The sequence below is a fragment of the Hemiscyllium ocellatum genome, chromosome 4 (genome assembly GCF_020745735.1).
Source record: "Hemiscyllium ocellatum isolate sHemOce1 chromosome 4, sHemOce1.pat.X.cur, whole genome shotgun sequence".
Taxonomy (NCBI): Eukaryota; Metazoa; Chordata; class Chondrichthyes; order Orectolobiformes; family Hemiscylliidae; genus Hemiscyllium; species Hemiscyllium ocellatum.
This window is the reverse complement of record NC_083404.1, coordinates 47,437,647-47,457,089: the sequence shown is the minus strand read 5'-3', so window position 1 is coordinate 47,457,089 and position 19,443 is coordinate 47,437,647. Positions and strand designations below refer to the sequence as shown.

The following is a 19,443-nucleotide window of genomic DNA, read 5'->3' as shown; positions in this document are numbered from 1 at the left end:
CTCAATAAACGCATTAACTTTGCAACAATAAAGATAGCTCCTTCTTGATACAAGAGAATCAAAGACATGCATCAAATCTTTTTTAAGTACGTTGAAATATTTGTGAGCAGTTTCAAAGCAGTGTTTTATATATTGTATTGAAAAGAGGTTTGAAAAGTTCCAGTCTACATAAGTTATATCAGTACAACTTTATTTCAAACTTGATGCCTAGTTTATGCCTCCAAATAGAGTACTGAATTACAGAAGTAGTATTTTATTAAATTTTAATTCCAGTCTTCCAGTAATGAAAGCTACTAAAACAGTAAAATGTTATCAAGTTTTTTTCTAAAAACTGAAAACCTCAGAGAACAGCTTTGGATTTAGTTTCAATTTTCTTGCCATGTAGCCATTATTGCAAAGTTGCCAGGAAGAATCCAACTGCAACTGACTGTATTGATAAATGTGTACTCACCAATTGTTTTTTTTTAAATGGACATAACTGTCTAACAGTACTTTAAGCTACTTTACTAGGATGGGTACATTTAACAGAGTAGCACTTAATCTGCAAAATCCAATGCCTAGCTATCAATTCTCTCTCTTTCCCTGGCTGCAGTATTTGTCGTCCATTCGTCTCACATTAGTCTCCAAAAGAGCTTCCAATCTCAATAAGGTTGCTTATTTCTTCCTCTGGCATATCACTCAACTTTGCCCATCTCAGGTTAATTGCTGCAGAAACCGACATGCATGCCTTTGTTACTTTCTAGGTTCAACTCTTGCAATGCACTCCTTCTTGGACTCCCATATTTTACCATCTGTTAACTTAAGGTAATTGAAAACTCTGCTGCCCATGTCTCAATTCATGGGAAATCTTATTCCCCAAAGACCTGCGTGATCACTGATCGACATGGCTCTATTACAAATAACACCTGACTCTAAAATGCTCATTGTTGTCAAAAAAAATCACTCCAAAATTATCTAGGTCAGACAAAAAATGCAAAGAACTCTGTATTTGACAGTGGTGAAAACAGACAGTTCAACTCCCCACTGGTTGCAAAAAATGCCAATAAATGACCACATCATAATAGCTATTGTCATAACCAAAGTATCAATATTTGAAAATAAAACTTTAAAAACAAAGTTACAGTAGTGAGAATTAGGATATATCAGTTTTCATGTTCAATGTTAGGACATTCCTAAAGTTACAGGATTAACACTTTATCACAACTGCAACAAATGAATCAAACACTAAAAACATATTTTAGAGATGGTTTTGAAGACTGGTGCTTATATTTCTTTAACAAAAAAAATTAATATTATTGAATAATTTAAGGCAAGACTGCAAAATAATGAAATATTTTACAGAAGTCAGGAAGGGAATTCAACATTCTAAGGGCTGATACAATGACATTGACAAAAGTCCATACTAAGAGTAAAAACAATCACTTGAAAGTACAGTACAAAATTAAATCACGAACAGGCAAAATTCAAATCAATAGGTAGCAAGCATTGCATTGTTGCAACATTTGCAATTCACTGCAACTATCATATTTTTAATTAATGTAAATACTTATTGTTTCTGAACAGTGTCCTACTGTTAGGACTAATCTCAGTAAGGACATTACAAAGTATTGAGTGGTCAGCATGCCTGAATCATAATGCTCACTTTATTCAACACTGTATGTGGCAATGTCTGATATAATAGCTAAAATTCTGCTGCCTAACAAAGCTAATGTGGGGTTTACCAGGAGCAGTACTATGCTAATTGGCACAAACAGCTTTATTTTTTAAAATCAGCATACAATCTATTATAGTATTATTAGTGGATTATTTTAACTTCATGTCACAATTACACTTGTTAAAATAATGACCATACAGATCCTTTCAATGCAAGGCAAATTTTGAAGGAAACCAATATTGTTCAGAGCTAACAATGCTGGTCTGAAGGAAAGCATAATGATACATCCCATTATTATTCACACAATGACTCACAGTTCTTACTTCTGTGTCAGAGGCAGTTGAAAGCATCTTTTTATTAGAAAAACAAATCAATATGCTCTGGGGTTTACAAGAAGTGCTGCAGGCAATTTGTATTATCACTCCTTTCACAGGGATCCACGCTTAGAATAACTTATGACAATTAATACTATGAAACAACTGATTGTCACAATTGATGAGTAGTAGTGTCTTTTTGATATGCTCAATGAAATGAATTTCCATCAAGTATGCAATATCATTCCCAGTTGTGGGTAAATATACAACTGCATTCAACATGATAAAATATTGCCTTCAGATGAATGTAGGTGCTTGTACCATTCATAAAATATTAATTTCAAGATCTCAAATTAAATTTCTGAAAATGCACACAAGGTAATGAACATTGAGAAAAGGAATTAGATGTTAGGTATCTTCAGTATGGCTTTGGGTTTTCAAGTTGCTACATTAGCCTACACAATGTCGTTCAGAAGTTAATATACAGTGGTGCAATTCGGTTACAAGCAAGAAAGGCACTTTTGTATCTTTTTAACGTAGAGGAGAGAATGTCAGTACAATGACAGGCAACTACTTAAACAATAAATAAAACAACAATTAAATGATATTCAGAACAGGAGTACTGTAAATGCAATGTGATATTGATGCCAAAGGTCCTTAAAGCCATCACTGCATCTGGTTAAGATTCTTAATCTATAAAATGGATTTCAATTGGGAAAGTGCACAAATCATTTTGATCAATTATGTTAAGCTAGGTCACTTATAAATAAATTCCAATTTTCTATGCAAACCTAAATTATTCTTGCTTTAAAATTAGAGCAAAATAAATCACCAACAGAATGATAGTAGATGGTAGCCAACAGCAAACATCGAAATAAAAATGAATTTAAAATGCTGAATTTGATTCATTCTTGTTCGCTTAGGTCAATATAATTCACTCATTAAGAATCTATTTGGTATTCACAAGTTACCATCTTGTTATGCCTTAACATGTTTGACATTGTACTCAATTTGTGAAGTGGCTGCTGTCTCGAGGCAAATTATGCATTTGGAAACTTGATTTCTGAGCTGCAACAATTTGTGCACGAAAAAGATAGGCAAATATCTGGAAACTAAACATGTCAAAATAAACAGTAAATGGGCACAGAAGAGAGAGACCGCTTGGCATAAATTTGAAAAACAATACAAAGTAACTTAATTGGCTACATTTTACTAATGAAAAAAGATAAACCTGCTTCACAACTATCTTAGAACTTACCTTATTTTTGGGATTAGACGTATTCATTACACTGCGAGTTTCTTTTCCAGTATAAATTACCACCCCTATCACAGTGCCTGTTTAAAACAAAACTATAATTAAAACACTTTCTGAATCAAGGAATTGTCAAATTTCATTGAAATGTCAAAATAAAAGGTTATATCGTATTAATGTATAAAATCCACATTCAGGAAATTAATCTTAAATTTTGCAGCCAAACATGAGATCACTCAGGGAAAAGGATTCAACATATATAAAAGTTGCAAAAAAACATGCAAATGGAAACAATCTTTTACAGAACGGAAAAAAGAGACTATCAACAGGGATTGATTTATCAACGATCATATTTTATGCATCAATTACACTTCCTTTTCATCATTATTTCCAATTTTCTTCAGGATTTTGTATTAAAAATGCTGTTAGAATATGTATATAATAGTACAGAGAAAGAGCTCATTTTAAAAGAAATTCTGAGCTCATCTGGAACACAGGAGGGAATAAAAGAAGATTCAGTGAATCACATTTGGCAGTTAGAAGGGTAAGAATTAGCAAACAACTCATTAAAAGGTAGGAGAAAGTGAGGACTGCAGATGCTGGAGATCAGAGCTCAAAAATGTGTTGCTGGAAAAGCGCACGTCAGGCAGCATCAAGGGAACAGGAGAATCGAAGTTTCGGGCATACGGCCTTCTTTAGGAAGCCATTCCTGAAGAAAGGCTTATGCCCGAAACGTTGATTCCCCTGTTCCTTTGATGCTGCCTGACCTGCTGCGCTTTTCCAGCAACACATTTTTAAACTCATTAAAGGTACTAAATTACAGTACAGACAGATCAGGATCACAATGAACATAATTAACAATTCAGAATTTGAACCTTCCGACATTAACAAGCTATGAAACACATTAGTTTCTTTGACCTTTACTTGCCCTCTGAACACTAAACATAACCGCATGAAACACACCAAGGCACGCATTTATTAGATATTATTTAAAAACTGATAGTCAAAAAGATTAGAAAACATATAGTTTATTGTCTTATCAATTAATTTAAAAATCTGTCAGGAGTATTCTGCAGCAATGCAACAAAATCATTTAACTCTTCCCTTTTGGCCTCTGGTATTTATGATATGCACAATAATCTGAGGGCTAATTTTTCGCCGGTAAATAATGTCTGCAAAAATGTATCTTAATGTTCTGAGAATTTGTGAATTTCCCTGTGGTTGATAGCCACAGAGAAAATCCTGTTTAGATATACAGCTACTACATAGAGGTCAATCTGTGGGTCAAGGTCAGGTTAGGGAAGAGAGCTTAGGGAATTGCATGGGGAACACCTCAAAAACCTTCAGCTCCTATAGCCTCTGTGCCAGCAATTAAAGAGGAGACAGGCCACAAATCAATACTGTGGAGGATCACTAACACTAGACTGATGTAAATATAAGGGTTCAATGCACAGTGGAAAAATAAGATGCAATAAATCCAGACGATAAGTGTCCCATTAGTATTTTTATAAGTTGATGTCATTTCTGAAAGGTTTATTAATAAAGCATAAGTAGTATATTGATATAAGAACGTCCCTTCTGGATATTACAAAGCAAACTTCAGTATAATATAGCAACGCAAGTGTGAAATGGATTGGCTCAGCATTTATTTCAACTAATAGGTTCTAATAAACCATCCAAGTATGTTAATGCAGCCCCAACAGAAGAAAATCGTGCTAAATCAACTATTCCAATTATTGAAAATTGGAGTGAAGCTCTGCTACATGCACTAAGCTATTAAGAATCCTCAAAATACTTTTAATCAGACATGCTATGTAAGTGCAATGTGTCAATTTTATGGATTGGACAAAGTAATTCTGATTTATACGAAAATGAACTTTAAAAGTATGTTAATCTGCAAAAACTAGAAACGTATGGTACAACTGGATTCAGACAACCAGAAATTTAGAAGTCTAAAACTGTAATGTAAATAAAAACCTTCTGAGAAAAAAAGTATTACAGTTGTACTGAATGCACCGTGTAAATAACATGCAAGTAAATGTAAGACTGTATTACACAAAAGAATGAGAAAATCTTTCAAGGAAGTCTTAAAGGATGAGAATGGATGTTCTAGCTATGGAGAGAGTGTAAAGATTTATCAGACTGATTCTTGATATGCATGACGGATGCATGAGGAGAAACTGGATCAGTTATGGAGCTCAGAAAAATTATGGTTGGGGGGGGTGGAGGTGTTGGTGGTTCTCACAGAAACATTTAAAATTCCAATAGGACAAGACAGGTAAATGTAGGAAGGATGTCACTAAAGACTGGGGAGTCCAGAACCAGGGTCACAGTCTAAGGATACGGGTTAAACCATTTAGAAGTAAGATGAAGAGAAATGTCTTCAAGTGTTGAGAGACTGTGGAATTCTCAGCAATAGAAAGTGGTTGCAGCCAAAACACAATGTTTTCAAGAAGTTAGGTATAGTTTCTAGAGCTAAAGATATCAAATGGTAGAGGGAGAAAGTGGGAACAGGGTACAGAGTTGGATAATCAGTCATGATCATATCAAATGGCAGAGCAGTCGCAAAGGCTGAACAGCCTATTCCTATTTTCTACGTTCCTATATTTTACAGACAACACTTTAGAAACAAAAATCAATGGTACAGTAGATATATTTTATCCATCCAACATTTGTTTTATCAATATTTGTTTGAACACAGTACACTAACTGCAAAACATAGGTGATTTCATTTAAAGACTAGTTTTTAGACTTTATTCAATATTACAGAACTCAAAACTCCAAAGACATTTTTCACTCCATTTTTTTGTTACATAAATCATCTACATCGAATTCTGTTATATTTTCATCGCCATCTTAGCTCATCCAGACTCAACTATTTCTCTGCACTTACTAGCCTCCATCTTATACCCTTCGTAACTTTTGGTCAGTCCAAACTTTTGCTGCCAGCTCTCTAATTCACACCAAGCCATCATTGCCTATCACCCTTTTGGTTGCTGATCTACAATAAATTCTGGTTTCAATTTTAAAATTCTTAGCAGAGTGTGAAAATTCCTCCAGGGGCTCATTATTCTAAAACCTACAATTTTCAGAATCCTAGGAGAAAGTAAGGATGGCAGATGCTGAAGATCAGAGTCGAGAGTATAGTGCTGGAAAAGCACAGCATGTCAGGCAGCATCCAAGGAGTAGGAGAATTGATGTTTTGGGCATAAGTCCTTCATGCCCGAAACGTCGGTTCTCCTGCTCCTCGGATACTGCCTGACCTGCTGCGTTTTTCCAATTCTCAGAAGCCTGCCAAGTTTGGCTTCTTGCATATTGTTACTTTGTTGGCCATGTCATCAGTTGTACAGGTCATTAGCTCTGGAATTCTTTCCCCAAATCTGTTTTATTACCTTTTCCTCCTCTAAAATGCTATTGAAAACCGCCCTCTTTTACCTGGTATTTGGTCATCCATCTTCTTTTGACTCCCAATTATTGCCAGATTACCCAGTCATGAGGCAATTTTAGATGCTTACTTGGATAAATGGACTACAATAATATAAGTAACTAGATTTCATACAGCAAGGCAGACAGGCCAAACATTTCAGCTTGATATGAAATTTGCAAGCAGATGAATCCAAACAATACCACCTTCAATCTTCTGGAAGCACTTTAACTGAAATTAAGAAAATCATCTTTCTTATCAGCAAGCAAATGTCAAAAGGAAAAAAAATCAACAACTGTGCGTGTGTATAGGAATCATCTGAGTTCTCAATCTTGCACCAAAAGTTGCATGATGAGCTCAGGTTTCACTTGCTATTGCACTGGCCAGCAGAAACCGATCAATAAGCAGAATACTGCATCACAACATGCATGGAACGTGACTTCAAGATAATGCTTAGGAGATGAAAATACTCAAGTGTACTGCAAAGAAAAAAATTGGATGGGGTTTCAGAAACTGGCTCTGACAAGTTTCTTCTACTAAGTGCTGCACATTTTATAATTGGAGGCTTTTGTAAAGGCCATGAGGGACTAAAACTGAAGTTGGATGGCGATGCACTAAGATCCTTTACTATTTAAAAGTAGGACATCAGAAAAGAGGTAGAAATCGATGCAGAATCTGCCAGAACACAAGATAAAGTGCTTGAAAGCAAGTTCTATTTGATGGTGTGCAACAAAGCCAAATTTCTTATTCGATGTAGAACTAGAATCATGGTATCATCTGGTGACTTCCAGAGAGGAGAGCGTAGATTGGTTATAACAAATTGGTCTTCATTGGTGAATGAATTGGAAAGCAAGTTAAAGATACTTATAATTTAAATCTATTATTCTAATGTACATTTATAAAATGTTTATAACAATTTATAAATTGTTCAGAAATCCTATACCATCACTTCTTGTGGTATTTTTATACACTCTGGAAATGAAGAAAGCAATAAAAGAGCTGAAAATAAAAATGCTGGAGACCACAGAAGGTCAGGCAGCATCTATGGAGAGAAAGCAAACTATCATTTCAAGTCTAGCTGACCAGAGGCTATGGGGTGACCTTATAGTGGTTTATAAAATCATGAGGGGCATGGATAGGGTAAGTAACCAAGGTCTTTTCCCTGGGGTGGGGGAGTCCAGAACTAGAGGGTGTAGGTTAAGGTGAGAGGGGGAAGATATAAAAGGGACAACTTTTTCCACGCAGAAGATGGTGTGTGTATGGAATGAGTTCCAGAGGCAGTGGTGGAGACTGGTACAATTACAACATTTAAAAGGCATCTAGATGGGTATATGAATAGAAAGGGTTTTTAGGGATATGGGCCAAGAGCTGGCAAATGGAACTAGATTAATTTAAGGTATCTGGTCGGCATAGACGAGTTGGACCAATGGATCTATTTCTTGACTCTGTGACTTGATGAGTCTGCAATAATTTGCTGCTACAAAGCAATACAAAGAATAAGTTGAACTGAAAGACTCCAAACTCTAAAGGGTGCATTCTTGGAACAAGTGGAGTCTTTTACTTGAATGTGACACAAAGTGGTCCAAATCTGAGCAATGAGATCAAGAGAAACAACAACTGCAAATGTAACAGCACCCAATTTGACAAGGAGCAAATAACAATATTGCCTCTTCTGAAAACATGGGAATTGAATCTCTCTTTTCTTTCCCTATTGCAGAGGCAGATAACTGTAATGGTAAGAAGCAAATGTTTCGGACTGAAGAAATCTTACAATCGGTGCTCCCAGGATGAGAATATGATCTATTAATATGCTGAAAAATTCAAAACCAAGAAATTTGGCACATGGAAAAGAGAAAGGTAAAAGTTTTGAAGAAATAGATGATTACAGGAACAAAGAAATAGCTAGTTTCAATTTTCTTTTATTCATTGATAGGATATGGATGTCACTAGCCAGTCCAGTACTTATTGCCCATCATTAATTACTTAGAGAGCAGTTAAGAGTCAATCACATGTAGGTCAGACCAAGTAAGGATGACAGTTTCCTTCCTGAAAGGAATTAAATGCGAGTTAGAGCAAAAGCAAACATTTTTGAATTTAAAATGGAGACAAGTCTTGGGAGTTAATGCTTATTGGAAAATAAAGAACTTCACCAAGACAATCCTATACATATTGTTTTCTCTTTTCAATATCCCTGAATCTCTGAATGTTGGAAAAAGATTTTCTGATAACTTCTCTCCTTACCTTGCAAAGCAGGCTCAGAGAAGCTATCATTGATAGAACATTCCCAAGCTGAATTTGTCTTCCCCAATCAAATTTATTATCTACTTAATTATTGGGCTGGGTCTGGCTGACTTTAATTGCAATGTGCTCAAGGCTACAACATCTCATGTCAACCCTTAAAGCACCAGGCTCAACACTCGTTCCCTTTTGCAATTTATCATCCATAACATGATTCATTCTGAATATTTTATGATGTTTCAAACCGCATAAAATGTTGGGAAAAAGCAAAGCTTTCTTTTTCTTCCAATTGCACTCAACATTTATTTAGAAATTTCCTGGCTGGGCATTTTGGTACCGAAGTAGCAAAACAAAGCTGCAACCTTAAAGTGTACCTCTCAATTCTAAAAATGCATTAAGTGCAGGTCTTCAGTTTTCAACTATTTGGATGTCATGTGACATGGATTGTCCTGGTGTAAGGTAATAGGCCCATTGGATGAAAACACTTAAGATGCATTTCGCATGAAACATAATTCAAAAGTTAGAAATCTCCACATGCTTGCACAATTATCTACAAGATAAATAAACAGGACAAAATGGCTAAAGAAGACTCAATTTAGAGCTAAATAGAACAGGAGAGATCTTGGGAACACCAAGTGATATTTTAAAATTTGCCAGAAAACCCAGCTACATGCCACCAACTTGAGATTAAGTAGCACTGCCAACACAGTTAAATGAACAAGGCTTCGCAGGAAGATAATCAATTAAAATTTGACACAAAGCCACATAAGAAGCCATGAAGTGATGGTCAAAGAGGTATGGTTTGAAGAACAACTTAAATGTAGGAGAGAGGTCAAGAGCTATAGGGAAGAAATTGCAGCACCTAGGGTCCAGACATCGAAAGCACAGCTAATAACTGTGTAATGCTTAAGACTGGAGAAATGCAAGAGACCAGAACTAAAGAAGCACAGAGATTTTGTACTGCTGTGGAAGGTCATAAAGATAAAGATGACGTCATAGAGCAATGACAGAAGTAAACAAAGATAGGAAAATTTGAAAACAGCAAGTCCATGCTGGATAAAATTCAAGGCAAAGTCCAATTTAAACAAAACAAATGCTGAACCCTCATCAGCACAACACTGCAGAAAAGTGCTTAAGTACTGAATATTGTCGTCTCATAGCTGGGGACATCTCGCATTGGGTTTCCTGTCAGACATGGGATCTTGCGATGTAGACAGTTAACCAGTTGACAATGAACCTCCCTGCAGTGTTTTACTTGAGAGGTGCTAGTGTTGGACTGGGATGGACAAAGTTAAAAATCACAACACCAGGTTATAGTCCAACAGGTTTATTTGGAAGCACTAGCTTACCAGGCATTGCCCTTTCATCAGGTGTGAGATTTTTAACAGTGATTTACTGAACAGGTTGTCTAAATATTTTGCGGCATTCAGAATTAAATTAAAAAACTTGAAAAATTAAGATCACTTCCTTAAAATAATTAATTCAGTTGCTACATTGCATTTTCAAACTACATGTGTGTGTAACATTTTAAAATGATTTTCTGTAAACAGATAATGAACAGCAACTGGACAAATCTACTGTCAATAATATACAGTATAACCTATCTCTAAATGGTTTTTAATTTACAAAACCTTACATTCACTTTTGTAACACCATAAAATGCACAAAGTTACATGCTGTGTCAATATTAAGTCATGTGGTGCAAGTAACCAAATAACACGCTCACCAGAGGCTACTACTGTGCTAGCCCAAAGTGTGTTCTCTGTACTCAGACTTTCATGGATGGAAGGATCACTATCTTCCTGCAAAAAAAAAGGAAAAATATGTCTACTTGTCAAAGAAAGAAAGGCCATTGTTAACATAAAATGATGCTTTGCCAGTAATGCTTACAATTTAAAAAAAGTTAAAAACAGGTTATATCCTATGACTGATTTTCAAATCAGATTACATAAATAATTTTTCTTTTGCCTGTAAATGATCAGAGACATAGGTGCAAGTGTAACTTTGTTAAATCCACTCAATAGGATGTCTTCTTTCTGCCAATGTTCTTCCTTATAAAAATTCCAGTACTTCAAGTGACCACTATTCAACTGCAGACATTCACCATATGAACATTACTGTCGATCTTGATCTTATGCTCCCTTCAGCATCCACTAAAACCACTAGCAAGGCTCATTAACTCATATGCAAGAGTAGGAGACCTGGCCCAATTTTCCCTCTGCATTATCAAAACATCAACAGCAAAAGCAGTGCTTATAACTGACATCAACTATCTTAGATTCAGTTGTTCAGCTGCACTATGATATCCCTGGTCTGCACAGCTCAAATATTCACAATCAAGGAGTCAGTGGAACTATAAATGAAATGCCCCTTCAAAAGGAAGTTCTTTCCTAATGCTTTCTGCATAACCATATTAAAATAACATTAAGATCATAATCAGGCTAATTTAACATTATTCAAGAAAAACAATGACTACGTCTTGGATGAAGCAAACAATTATTTAAAGTGGTGCAACACAAACAGCTTAATTAGCTCAACAGGAACTACTCCAAATAGAACTTCTGCATTAATATACATCAGTTACCAGTCAATAGGGAAGGAATTACCCCAACACATTATGTTAAACCTTCAATGGCTAGAATCTTGCTTTTCTGTTTAGAAAAAAAGGTGTTGCTGAGCACAGTTGGATTCTGCTGCATTCCTGGATTTAATGAAACACCGCTCTGAATGCAGTGAACAATTTTTCCTTTAATTCATCTCACTTCTGCCAAGACAATGGAGTGGCTATGGGCACACACATGGGTCCCAGTTATGCCTGGCCTAATGGAGTATGTGCAACAATCCTTGTTCCAATCCTACATTGGCCTTCTCCCATAACTCTTTTCTCAGTATATCAACGACTTTTTGGATGCCGCTTTATGCTCCTGCCTGGACCTTGAAAACTTTGTTCATTTTGCTTCCAATTTTCACCCTCCCATAACTTTCACATCATCCATTTCCAACACTTCCTTTTCTTTCCTTCACCTGTATGCAGGGAAAATATTTTCCACTGCCATCCACTGCAAAGCCACTGATTCCCAAAGCTACCTTCACTATATACTCTTCAAAACCCACGTCCTGCAAGCAAGGTTTATGGTTTTCCAGATGATGCCACCTTCCAAATCAGTGCTGCTGACATGGCCCCCTTCTTCCATAACTGTGGCTTCCTGCCTACTGTGGGTTGACAGGACTCTCAACCGCATCCAACCTATCACCTGTGCTTCCGCCCTTGCTCCTTCCCACACAACTACGTGACTGGGTTCCCCTTGTCCTCCTTTTCATCCCACCAACCTCCTCATTCAAAGGATCATTCTCCGCCAGCTCCAGTAGAATGCCACCACCAAACACACCTCCCCCTCGCTCCCCCATCTGCATTTTGCAGGGATAGTTCCCTCTGGGACATCATATGCCATTCCTCGACAACCAACATCACCTTCCCCTTCTCATGGCACCTTCCCATATAAATGCAAAAGGTGCAACACCTGCCTCTTCATCTCCTCCCTGCTCACCATCCAAGAGCCTAAACAAACAGTCTTTCAAGATGAAGCAGCATTTCACTGGTTTCTCCTCCAATCTAGTGTATTGTATTTGCAGTACCCAATGTGGCCTAGCCTATATTGGAGAAGCCAAATGCAGACTAACTGACCACTTTGTGGAACATCTCTGGTCCATGCGCAAGCATGACTCCTGTAGCCGGCCATTTTGGCACAGCATCCTGCTCCCATGCCCACTTGCCTCTCCTCAGCATGCTGCGATACTCCAGCAAATCAATGCAAACTGGAGGAGTACCATCTCATCTTCAGACTAACTTTCAGCCAAATTTAAATACTTGGTTAATTTTGATTGGTGTCAAAGCATATTGTGCAGCATCTGGCAGTCCTCCAGGGCTTTCCATCTGTGTTGGAGTCACTGAACACTGTGTAACAAATGTATTAAAGGAATGATCATGCTTAATTTTTTTCATCCAGTTTTACAGTAGAGAAGTAGCTCTGACCCAAGTTGAAGCCAAAGAATTATAAAAAGCAGGGCTCTGATTTACAAATATCCGACTTATGAACACAATCGTATTCAAGGATCTAACTTTAAATACTTGCCATGCAAACTTTTCCTGCACTTATGAACAGATCCTTTGCATTACCCTGCATTGAACTGCAACTTGTGAATGGACTCCAGAACAGATTCTGCTTACAAACCACAGACTCCTTGCCTTTTAATTAATTTTTAGAACACAGATGTGACTGATAAAAGCTGTATTTTGAACAGGATTTTTTTTTAAAAACAAGTTCAGTCATGGGGTGTGGACATCCACGGCTGGGCCAGCATTCATTACCCAGCCTTAGTTCCCTTTGAGAAAGTGGTGGTGAACTATGGCAGCCCTTTTCTTGTCAGGAGATGCACAGTGCTATTATTAGGGAGGAAGTTCCAGAGTTTGTGCCCAGTGACTATGGAGGGACAACAACATTGTTCCAAGTCAGCCTGGTTAGTGACTCAGAGGGGTAATTGCAGATGGTGTTCCAATGCATATGCTGCCTTTGAGATGGTACAGGTCATGGATTTCAAAGTTGCTATTGAAGGAGTCATTAATAGTTACTGCAGTGCATTTTCTAGTTAGTGTGCACTGCTACCACTTTGCAGTCATAAAGACAGTGAAGACTGAAGGAGTTGAATGTGGTGCCAATCAAGTGGACTGTTTTGTCCTGAATGGTGTCAGGCATCATGAGTGTTGCTTCATTTGGCCATGTGGTCAGTCTTCCATCAGACTCTTGACTTGTGCCTTTAAGCTGGTGGACAGGCCTTAGGGAGACAAGAGGGGAATTAATCTTTACAGAATTCCTAGTTTTTGACCTGCACTTGTAGTCACAATAGCCATTTGACTAGGAATTCTGAGAGAAGGGCAAGTGGGGGCACTAAATGAAATTTTGTGGTTGCGAGTTTCAAAGCAGCTCATGGTCAATCCCCAATCCCCCTCTCTCTGCTGTCACATGGCTGGTCCAGATCAGTTTCAAGTCAATGATATCTCCAAGGAGATTAATTGTGAATTCAGCAACAGTGGTATTGCTATTGAATGGCAAGAGAGAATCATTAGATTTTCTCTTGAAGGAGGTAGTCATTGCCTGACACTTATCAATCCAGGCCTGAATGTTGACTAGATGCTGTTGCACAGCGACAAAAAACCTCTTTAGTATCACAGGATTGACAAATGGTGCTGAACATTGTGCAACCATCTGTGAATACCCAATTTCTGACTTTATGATGTAGGAAAATCACCGACGAAGTGGCTGAAAGAGGGTTGGGCCCAAGACATATGGTACAGTAATATGTTTATACTCCATTCAAACGTCCTAACATCTTCTCCCATTTTTAGGGACCTTGCAATCATGTTTGGATAATCAGCGTTTGGATAATCGAGATTCTTCTGTAATTGAACGACTGTAACCATCTATTTCCTTCTCCCTGAATGTTAATTTTGCTTTGCCTCAGATATATTTATAGCAGTTGGGGTCAGGTGGACAAGTTTTGCAATGGCAAGTTCCAAGGCAGTTAATGGCTAGCCCTCCTGGACTGGTTTTCTCCTCCCCACTGTAAACATACCTGGAACTTTTTAAAAGGATTCATTAACAATGGAACGGAGGACTCGTGCGAGCTTGGAAGAAAATTGAGAGATTTGGTTTATTTACAATGTTGTTAAGTGTTTTTTGATAATTGTGGGATTTGTCACATCTGTCAAATGTGAACAGGAATTTCAGAAAGGATTGTCAGATGTACAGGTGGCCTGAAGTCAGATTAAGTTTCAAACTCTTCATAAAAATACTATTTCAATGTTATAATTACAAAGCATCAACCAGACTGGAAACAGTCTCAAGGAAGATCTGCATAATTGCATAATATCGCAAGGCAAAGGTATGCATTGCTTTATTTCAGATTTCCAGAAATTATTTCATTTTCACCTCTAGTGAAGGTATGTTAAAACCATAAGATAAAACAGCAGCCCAATGAACCCACTGAGTCTGCTCTGCCCCTCAATGAAATCATGGCTGATTAGATCAGCCTCAACTTCACTTTCCCACTTTTCTGTCATAATCCTCTATTTCCTTACTGCTTAAAAATTAATCCTTCTCTGCCTTGAATGTACTTAATGGCCCAACCTCTACAAGACTCTGTGGTAAAGAACTCCACAAATTCATGACACTCCGAGAGAAGAAATTCCTCCTCACCTCTATCTTAAAGGAGAAACCCCTTATTCTGAGATTTTGCCCTCTGGGCCTAGAAGCTCCCACAAGGGGGAGAAAACCTTTTTGCATTGACTCTTAAGTCTCTTTCTCCTCTTGCCAATGTTAAGCTGATTGGTGCAGAAGTCACTAGATATACATGATGAAGCTGCACACCCTATACAACTGGACACTGTTCCATTGCATTTTAAATTTGTACCTTCAAAGGTGGTAAAGACTGTGGGAGTCTCTATTGACTTATACACTTCAAATACACCTAGCTTTTGACCTTACCTTGTAACCACAGTTTGGATGTTAAATTTATTTCAGAAATGGCCATCAGGATGTTAATGGTGGGAGAGATGACAATCATAACAGCGCTGGCTATCAAGAGGAAGTGGGTTATGCAATTGCCCTTTCTCTTCATGATTGCTATGCTGATTCTTCGATAAGCACTCATATTGTCAATCTTCTGCCTTTCCTAATATCCTTTACACAGTATTTATACCTAAATAATCATCCAATAGAAACCTCAATTGAATGTGCCTTCACCACATTTCTAGGCATACTATACCCTAACTACTCACTATGCGAAAAAGTTTGGTCTTGCATTACTCTTAATTATTCTGCACAGCATTTTCAATCTATGCCATCTCATTCTTGTTCCTTTTATGAGTGAGAACAGCTTCATCCTCCTTATCCAGCCAGCTCATGCTTTTGAAAATTCCTTTCAAATCTCCTCTCAACTTCTCACCAAATGATCAGTTCCAAATTCTTCAAACTATCCTCCTAACTGAAGTTTCTCAGTACTAAAAGCATTCTTGTAAATTATTTCTGCACTCTATTTGCATTCACATCTTTTCAATAATGTGGCATCCACAACTGTACACGATACTCCAGCTAAGGTCTATCAAGTGTCATACAAGTGTAAAATCACCTCCTTGCTCTTGTACTCTATTGTGAATGGAACTGAATAGAGTAATCTGCAAACAGCCCTACTTTTGAGCTTGAAAGGAAGGTGAAGACAAAACAGCTGCAGACAGAACTAGGTCAAGAATTTCCCAGGAGTGACTTCACTGAAATTTATAAGATCTTGAATGGTCTTGACATGCTTGATATGGAAAGGATATTTATCTTGTGAAATTAAGGATCGCCACTTTAGGGGACATTTCTCTGAGGGTTGAGAGGCATTGCCTCAGAGGGCACTGGAGGTAGGCTCACTGAATATTTTTGAGGCAAAGTAGGTTGATTTCTTTACCTGACAAAAATCTCAGGTTACAGGAGGTAGATGAGAATGTGGATTTTAGAACAGTGATCTGTCATGATCTTACTGACTAGCTGAGCAGGTTTAAAGGGTTGAATATGGTCTAGTTTTGTATCTAATTCATAGAGTCTTGTGGCAGAGATAATTAGCTTCCAATGGCCACGGTCATCTTTCTTTGTACTAAGTAAAAATGCAATGAAACAAATTCAGTTTAATGGTCTTCTTGGTGCCAAATTCGTTGAAAAGCCTATTTTGATGTGAAGACTAAATGTTATTATCCTTCAACAGTGATTGAAGGGTTCACCTAGGTTTGGTGTGACCAAGGTAGAGTGCAGCAGATTACAGCCATGGAAAAAGTACAATGGAAAAATGTGCAAGAAACATGGAATAAATTGCAAAAGGAAAAATTCAAACTTAGCAAAAACTTCATGAAAACTTCCTGCTGCCAACATAAAATGACTGAAAAGCAGTAATACCACTTTTCAGGAGAACAGCAATCAATGAATAGCAGTTCAAATTAGAGATAAAAAAGTTGCCAATAAGAATTACGCAGCTTTGGAAGAGAGTTGGGTTTAGAAGTAACACCACATTAACAAACAGGACTCCACATTCTGTCTAGCACAAATACTACCTAATTCCATGATTTGGAGATGCCGGTGTTGGACTGGGTGTACAAAAGTTAAAAATCACACAACACCAGGTTATAGTCCAACAGGTTTAACTGGAAGCACACTAGCTTTCGGAGTGCATTCTCAGGTTAACTATAACAATTGGTGTTAGCTAGACAATATGTTGAAATTTAAAGCCTACCTTTAAGCCATACATCTTTGACATGAAAATTCTGAATTACTACCACAATCTTCAAGGGGACAATAGTATGGTTTTTGAAACTTGTATCTGTGTGTTTGGTCTGGAAATGCCTCGCAATTTCTGGAGGTTCAACCTATTTAATCCCAAAGCATAGACAGTCCACAGTGTTATTTATTACACTGTGGTTCATTAAGAACCCACTATTATACATATCAGGGAAATCCACACAATGAATGTGGAACATTTAACAATGCTCCAAACACCAAGTGCCTATTTGAAACAAGTGCTTCAAGAGAAGTCAATGCATAAATTAGAAGTCACATATTGTTTGACGGCACTACTCTATTAGCATGGCTTGCATTGTATGGTTAAAAAAATTAGACAGACTTATTAAGAATAACTAGTAACAGTTTTAACAATGGCCGATAGCCAATAATTTATTACTTCAACCAATGAGCTTTACCAGCAACTCATTCACTAGGAGTGCTGTCTAAATATTTAAACTGGCTGACCTCATTATGGAATGAGATCAGTTTGGAGCCACAGTGCACCTGATATGTTGGGATTGCACTAAGTGCATTTCAATTCAGGTTTGGTGAAGTAATATTACATTATTGATCTGAAAGTCAACCTCTGTAGATTAAAATGATTTATGTTTCAGAACTGCTTGATTTCTTAGTGCATAACGCACCATATATAGTTTGTTGCTGATTTAAAGTCAGATAAAGCTATAATTTAACACTGGCAACACTACTCAACACGACACAGAAAGCCTACCAAGTTACCTATATATTTCCACACAGCACAGGATATTTATTTTATTTCAATATTCTTTACAAATTACTCATGTTTGCCCAACTGAATAATCATAAATATAATTTAATGTATGTAGAAACCTCCCACACTTGTACTAATTCAAGGCATATGATCTAAAATACTTCCAGTCAATCATTAATCATATTAAAATCAAGACTATGTCGTAGTAACAAAGTGAATACACTTTCGTTCACATCCACACTCTTGTCTTGATGAAGGCTTACCAGCTCTCTGCATACCATCAAATTAATTGCTGGAATATATATATTCAACCTCAACAAAGTAGTTTAATTGGGCAAAAATTCCACCTCACTTTCTAAATTAATACTGCATCTCAGTTTAGGGGTGTTTTCTAAAGGTTTATTGAAAATTAGTACTAATATAGTCAACTATCATGATGATTTCTGGCCAGTGTTCATCATTCTAATGGAAGCAGAGGATCATGAAAAGTAAAATTTTGAGACATAAGAATTTAAAAGAAACAGGAGCAAGCATTATGACTCATTAAACGTGCTCCACCATTCAATTAAACTGGAATATCTGATTGACCTTAACTTCACTTTTGGGCCAGTCCCTCTGCATAATTCTTGACTCCCTTGTAAATTACAACTATCATCTAATTTAGCCTTAAAACATACTCCTGCTTCCACCTCTAGACACCCTGGTGAAACAGCGAGGTAAAGGCTCATACAGCAGAATATTACGTACACTGGAAAATAATTTAAAAGGCTGAACAAATCAATAAATAATAGATCATGAGAACAAATCTCAAGTTTAAGAAGGTTGAAGATTGGAGGAAGGAATATTCACGACTACAAGGAATGGTTGAGGCAAATAGTACAGGTTTTAAAAGAGGCTTGGTAAGTATCTCAGGGAGAAGAGAATAAGAGTTATACAAATAAGAGTTGGATTAGGAAAGCTGGAGAAACTAGAATAGATGGATTTGTTGGACCAAAAGTCTATGTTGCATTTTCTAAAAACAATATGTCAATGTTGAAGGTGGAGGAGGAGCTGAATTGCAGTTTTGAGATGCTGCAAAAGTAAGGAAGGGATAGTGTATATTCACTTTTCATTTTCCACTGACTCACTATCTGTTGATCTGCATTCTTGTGAGCTTGACCCTAGACCCCATCTTCTTATTCCCATTGACCAATCCAGTCTGATTGCATGGTCCTTCATTAGTAGAAAATCTATTTTGGACCGGTTTCTTCATTTTTCTGTTATCAACCAAGTCGGTGTCCTTATCCTTTGTTGAGGAGGATTTGGTGCAATGAATTTCAATTTCAACATAATTGGGAGAAGGAAGTTTGCATAAATGGATATTAGGTTAGCAGCAGAAGAACAGCAGAGGCGAGTTCAATGACTACAGCATGATTAGAGAAAGGGTGTTTGCTTCCATATGGTGAAGTAAGAGAAGGATCAC

The 19,443-nt window shown here is 37.2% G+C and overlaps 1 protein-coding gene across 1 annotated transcript in view; it reads right to left on the bottom strand.

Moving 5' to 3' along the window:
- Positions 1–19,443, bottom strand: part of atp9b (ATPase phospholipid transporting 9B) — a 351,572-nt gene that overhangs the window by 127,122 nt on the left and 205,007 nt on the right. The window contains exons 10-11 of the mRNA XM_060823126.1: positions 10,609–10,684; positions 3,227–3,303 (exon numbers count right to left, since the gene is read on the bottom strand). Coding sequence (XP_060679109.1) covers positions 3,227–3,303; positions 10,609–10,684 — 153 coding nt within the window. The remainder of the gene's footprint in view (positions 1–3,226; positions 3,304–10,608; positions 10,685–19,443) is intronic.